This window comes from Pelodiscus sinensis, chromosome 3 (assembly GCF_049634645.1).
Source record: "Pelodiscus sinensis isolate JC-2024 chromosome 3, ASM4963464v1, whole genome shotgun sequence".
Classification (NCBI taxonomy): Eukaryota; Metazoa; Chordata; order Testudines; family Trionychidae; genus Pelodiscus; species Pelodiscus sinensis.
The window spans coordinates 95,656,579-95,663,075 of record NC_134713.1 but is presented as its reverse complement, the minus strand read 5'-3'; the positions used below and the strand labels follow the sequence as shown (position 1 = coordinate 95,663,075).

General features: G+C 42.4%; 1 protein-coding gene across 3 annotated transcripts in view; it reads left to right on the top strand.

Moving 5' to 3' along the window:
• Positions 1–240: 240 nt before the first annotated feature.
• The window catches only part of SLC2A12 (solute carrier family 2 member 12), a 41,650-nt gene continuing 35,393 nt past the window's right edge, over positions 241–6,497 (top strand). For 2 of the 3 annotated variants that reach the window (XM_006136269.3, XM_006136268.3), the window contains exon 1: positions 241–577. In XM_006136269.3, the coding sequence (XP_006136331.1) occupies positions 445–577 (133 nt within the window). In that variant the 5' untranslated portion in view covers positions 241–444. Of the gene's footprint in view, positions 578–4,492; positions 4,632–6,497 lie in introns of those variants that run through there. The other variant, XM_025178059.2, reaches the window with a different exon arrangement.

Here is a 6,497-nt window from a genome sequence, read left to right as displayed (position 1 = left end):
TTCAGTGCCCTAACTTTAGCTGACACAGCAAACAGTTTAAATCCCCCCTCGTGTTCCTTCTGTTTTTTAAAAAGGTACATTAACATAGGAGAGATCCTTTAAGCTAATGGCTAAAGAATGTGCCTTGAGCCCTATGTGAATGCCTAATGTCTTCAACTGTTTGTTTAAAGGCAAAAACAATACTTCTGAAAGATGTCCCTCCCACTTGCCTGTGATAGGCTACCAAGAATAGCAACAGCCAGTGTCACTGGAAAGGGCAAAGCCTTCTGAAATAGAAACAAAGTTGTTCATCACAAATCACTTTGTGCCTTACATTTAGGTTCTGTAAGCTTCTGTATCATGCTGCCATGAGGAAAATAACTACCTGCACCTTTGTTGACAGCCCGGGAAGGACAATTGACCTGTGAAGTGTTTCTCCCCTGAAGTGTGGAATAGAACTGTGAAATGGCAATGGTACCTGTGCAGAATGCGGAGGATCTCAATCAGCAGTGCAGGAAAATGAGAGCAGAGGAGAGTGATGATAACAACAGATGCAGCAGCAGCAGCACCAACCTACACCAGCCTCCCACTCAGAAAGGTAATGTGGCACAGTCTGAATACCAGCTGTGACTGAATGACAATAGGAGCAAATATGTGTAACCAAGGTTCGGGTTTGGAGGAAAATAGTTTGGCAAAAGCCAGGAGAGCATAAAGTTAACACTGTTTGCCCCCTATCTACTGGCATTGCAAGAGAGGGAAAACGTGAGCAAAGAACACAATGTCACCTTTACTTTTGAATGAGAATATTTGAAATACTTTCCCTGAAGGCCTTGATCCTATAGCTGGTGCATGCACTTTCTAGTGTGTAAATCCTTCTCCCTTTGCAGTTTAGTCACCTGAAAGATCAAAAGAGCCATTGTTGCCCACAGTGGCTATGCTGCTGCAACTTATGCACATTAAGGACCAAATTCAGCATTCCCCTTGAAATGACTGGAGCTTATTGACTCCAATGGGAGTTGCACTTGCTTTTGCCAAATTAGGAAATCAATGTGAAATTTGTACTGAAAAAATATTACCGACTATAGAACAACTTCAGTCCATTTGCACTTGCTGTTTTAACTGTCAGTTTCTCCTAACCTATGGTGTAACACATTTTTTACATATAAAGATTCTTTCACTGGGATCAGGAGGTGACACAAAATCGTTACATGCTGTTACCATGATTTACAACTGAGGCAGAAGAAGGAAAACATTGCTTTAAGCTAGAAAGTGCTATGCCTGAGTTAATGTTCACTGAGAAATAAATGAATTGCAGTGAACTAACCCCAAATATGTCAAGATATGATTGGCAGAAATAATATAGTTGGCGTTTAATAAAAAATTACTGATGAGACCAGCAATATCTACAGATATCTGGGGTCACAGGAAAGTTGAGGTTATTAAAGAAAAATGCCATTCAGTTTGTGGGCACACTATTGAGCTATCATTTTTTAAATCTGTACATTATTTATGCAACATAATCTTCAGGTTACAGTGTACCCTGTGCTCAATACTTTCTAATCGCTCAGTCTTTTGCACTAATGAACGAATGAAGAATGGACTGGGTTGGATTTTCTTTTTGGTATTGTTTTCTTTTTCAATGACATAATTGTACAAATTTCAATTTTAAAGTACTGTGTTTTCAATAAGATTTTTAGAAATAACTGTTAAGGGGCTTTAGAAATATGAATATATGAAATATCCATTCCAAAATCTGTCCTGAAAATAAACTACAGTCTAAAGGACCCATATCCTACTAAACTATTTTAATTTCCACAGGAAATTAAAACTCCTCACACCCCCCTCCGCCATGTAACTGACAAATGTCAGTCTCTAAATGTGTTCAGTTGTGTTCTCAGAGTATGAGGGGGATATTGCTATCAGCAGGAACAAGATTGCTTAGGTACATTGCAATGGGTGCTTCATACACTTAGGCGACGTCTACACTGGCATGATCTTGCGCAAGAACTCTTTTGCAGAAGAGAGTGTCTACACTGGCATGTGCGTTTGCACAAGTGGTGTGCTTTTGCGCAAGAGCATCCATGCCAGTATAGATGCTCTCTTGCGCAAGAAAGCTCTGATGGCCATTTTAACTGTAGGGCTTTCTTGCGCAAGAAATTCGTGTTGCCTGTCTACACTGGCCTCTTGCGCAAGAACAGTTGCACAAGAGGGCTTATTCCTAAGCCAGATCATCAGAGTTCTTGCGCAAGAAGCACTGATTTCATACATTAGAACGTCCGTGTACTTGCGCAAGAACTTGTGGCCAGTGTAGACAGGCAGCAAGTTTTTGCGCAAAAGCAGCTGCTTTTGCACAAGATCGCACCAATGTAGACACAGCCTTGAGGTTTAAAAGTAAGCTCCCAATATGAACAGTGCTTCTAAACTTGTTACACCAACTAGTCAACACTTTGTAGAAACATTAGTTGGATCAAAAAATTGAAGCTTAATATATCATGTACAAATAAAATGTTATCTGGCAAGGAAAGAAATAAGATTACCATTAAGCTTGCTGCATGACTCAGGTTCCAATTCAGCAAGTGTTCAATCCTCTCAAATCCAATTATAAGACTGGGGCCTAATACAAGTACTTTTAGGAACTGGCAATTCAGTGACTAAAAACTATTTCATGCCTACCCTTTGACCTCATGTTGGGTTTAAAGGAGTCTTTGACATCAGAACAGTTCAGTGTCATGTATCTTCTTCCATAGGCACAGGAATTATGGGTGCAGGGGCGCTGCAGTACCCCCAGGCTCCCGACTGATGTCCTGCAGGTTTGGGGCTCTGCTGCCAGCCCTGCATACCGGGACCCAGGCTGCCACCCCATGTGCCAAGGGGCTTTGCTGCCAGGTCCACGTCTGGGGTCCCAGCTGCCAGCCCTGTGCACTGGGGGCTTTGCTCTTGGCTTCAGCTGGGGCTGGGAAGTGGAGAGAGGTCAGGGGGCTGGTTTTAATATCCCCACTCTTAATGTTCCCACACCACTATCTTTTTCACACTCAGTTTTAGAGAGGGAGACTGACTACATGATGGAAGAAAGGTTTTATTGATGTTGGGATGCCAACTTGCTCTAGGGTTACCAGGTGCCTTCAAAAGAAATACCGGACACACTTGATCTTAGATGGGGGAGGGGGAGAGGGAACCGGCCAGCAGAGGAACAGGGCTGGCCGAGGGGGACCGGCTGGCGGGAAGCAGGGCTGACGGGGGAGGAGGGGTCGGGGGCAGCAGGGCTGGCGGGGGGAGATGGGCGGGGGGGAACCGGCTGGCAGGAAGCAGAACTGGTGGGGGGTCGGGGGTTAGGGGGAGTGGAGCTGGCCGAGGGAGATTGGTAGGAGGACGGGGGGGAGAACCGACCAGCGGGAAGCAGGGCTGGTCGGGAGGGGGTCGGGAGGAGTGGGTCTGGTCAGGGACGGGGAGCAGGGGGAGAGCATCAGCCGGTGGGGAGCGGAACTGAACCAGGCGCACACAGATCCCGGGGCGCTGCCCATCCCACACACGGTCCCGGCGAAGCAGAAGTGAGTCCGGCATCAGGGATTCCCTCCTGCCCCAGCCCTGTCCCCCTCGCGTAGTTGCATATTGCCAGGCTGGTAGACAGGCTCATGCAGCGTGTGTGTGTCTACCAGCCAGGCAATACGCAACTACATATTGATACTCCTAATTATAATAAAACGTACCTAATTAGAAAATACCGGACATTTTATATGTCCAGGATTTTCTCAATTTGTTTCCTGGACAGAACCCTCAAATACCGGACTGTCTGGTTCAAAACCAGACACCTGGCAACCCCTAGCTTGCTCAGGAAGCTAAACCCAAGAATTCATTAGGCAGCTGTTTCCAACTAGCGCCAATAAACCATACCACAGTGTATAGACAATGTATTCTACATAAGTCACGTGTTTTAGAGAAACACTTAGAATCATATTTGAGCATTCTTAAAACTTTGGTTAATACATTTTTCATACCCTTTCACCTGTAAAGCCAGGCTATCTTTATGCCATCCAATCTAACTGGCCAGCTCTCAGAGTGAGAAGAAAATAGGTTTGCCAGGTGTCCGGTTTTGAACTGGACAGTCCAGTATTTGAGCTTTTTGTTTGGGAAACAAATTGAGAAAATATAAACGAGAAAATATAAAGGTTCGGTATTTTTTAAATAAGATGTAATGTCGATTATGATGTAGTGTCAAGTATGTCCGGTATTTTTGTTGAAACCATCTGGCAGCCGTAGAAGAAAGAGATAACTAAGGGAAAATGAAGGAATACATTGTAGAAATCTTTAAAAATTACTTAAAATCAATTTTCCATATATATGTTACAGTGTTACAGTTTAAGGTTTGATATCTCATGATGTACCAAAGCTACAAACAAATGCCTTGTCCAATAGGAGAGGGAAAATCCCATTGTGTGATAGTCATATCTATGTCATAATCACCTTTTAACATGCACTTTTGACTGCAGGACCTATTTACCATTAACCTGTTTTTGACAGGACCACACCCAACTTGCCAAGTCTCTGGATAGGTTGCAAAGAGCAAACATATTTACAAATAACTTTCCTGAAAGCTGTTTGCTTCTTTTCCTGGAATTTCTCACCCCACATTGCCTCTGAGGCAGTTTAGGAAGGTAAGCGATTGGGAAAAAAAACCCCAAAAAACCTATTCCAGGCACTATAAAAGTGGGCTGGATTTGCATCGGGGACACAGAGATGAAAGACTCCCATCCCATTACCAACATATCCTGTTTGGGGGGCAAGAATTTCCTTTTGTCTGCATTACTGAAATGAATTATAACAAAAATAATTTTATTTTCAATTATTTTTAAATTGGTGTCATTATGGAGACAGAGAAACTGAAGTGTGCTTTGTGGAATAATTTAAAACAATGTAGAAAGATTTGTGCACAAAAGAAATCTCCAGGCTCGGAGTAATCTCATATGAGAAGTTTCCGTGATGTGCTGGACTGGGTTCTGAAATACCATAGTCAGGAGGCTGCTACAAATTGAAGGGCAGAGAAAGATGGTTTTACCTGCCTCTGGTGAAATCACTCACACTCTGAATGCTTGAAAATCTTCCCTGACAGAAATGACTTACCTATGCATCTTATAATATACAGATACCTTTGGAATGGCTCAGATTGCCTCAAATGATAGGGTAAAAAAAATTATGGGGAAGGACGCACATCCTCCATAACATCTTCATGTTCCATCTCCACCCCTAATTTCAAATTACACAAGCTGAATTCTAGGCTATACTATCTGTCGTCTATTTTTCAGGACCAAAGCTCTTAAAGTTAAGTTTGTTTGCCAGGCAGTGCTGCTTTCTTCCTTGGTTGTGTGAAAGCATTTTTGTTGAAATGGAAAAACAAACAAATTTTATTTTTAATCATATACCTATTAGCCAAGGAGTTTATCACACAATTTTTTATGGAAGCCTCCCATTTAAAATATATATTAGCAGCACTTGCCTGTGAATTGCTATGTATATTTAGGGTTCTCACAAAAAAACAAGGAATATTTACATTTTAAATGTTTTTTAAAGGGAATGTCTAAATCTCTCTCCCTCTGACCAGAAATATCACAAAAGTCTGCATTTTAAAAGTGTCTCTGTAAAACTACTGAAAGTGTTGAAGCAAAAGTGATAGTGACGTCAATGGCAGCTTTGTGGGAAAGATTTGGGGCTTGTCATAACACGCAGCACTACAGCTGTGCAACTTTAGTGCAAGTGAAGACTGGAGAGCTTCTGTCAGCGTAGTTAATCCACCTCCGTGAGAGGCGGGGTAGCTATGTCAATGGAAGAAGGCCTCCTGTCAACAGAAACTTGTCTACACTGGGGGGTGGGGGCATTAGGTCAGTATTACTATTTTGCTCAGGAGTGTGGATTTTTCACACCCCATAGCAATGTAGTCATACTAATATAACTCTGTAGTATTGACCTGGCCTGAAAGGAAGCTGAGTAAAACTTTCATGATTTAACCCAGTGGGGACTGATTTAATCCAGGTAAGGACTGAATATGGCCAAGGATCATTAAGATTTGTCCCACTAATAATAAAAACATGTAGATTCCAGGGAAAAAGCAATGAGTGCAACTTAAATGTGATTTACAAAGAACTGCTGAGAGAGTTTTCTGCTGAGATTGTAGAAAGTTCTGTTCGCCCCTTTCATGCTAGAAGGTGGTGTACATTCGAGGGCCAAACTTGAAAAGGCAGCACAATTCATTTAAAAAAGATGCCAGGATTTGATAGATGATAGTCTTATCTGCAGAATGTGGTGCACGGAGGTCACTGACAGACAACAAACAGGAACCAAAGTCTTCCCTAAAAATTAAAAACCTGCTCTACCAGTGTAACAAGCTGTTCCCAAACCTGGATGAGGAAGAGAAAGGAGGTGAGAGTTTTAGATCAAAAGTGTTATACAAGTTGCTGCAAGTCTGTAAAATGAGTAGGTCTAATAAGATGTTCTTAAGGCCCTATAGGAAGTTTTGAAATTAATAG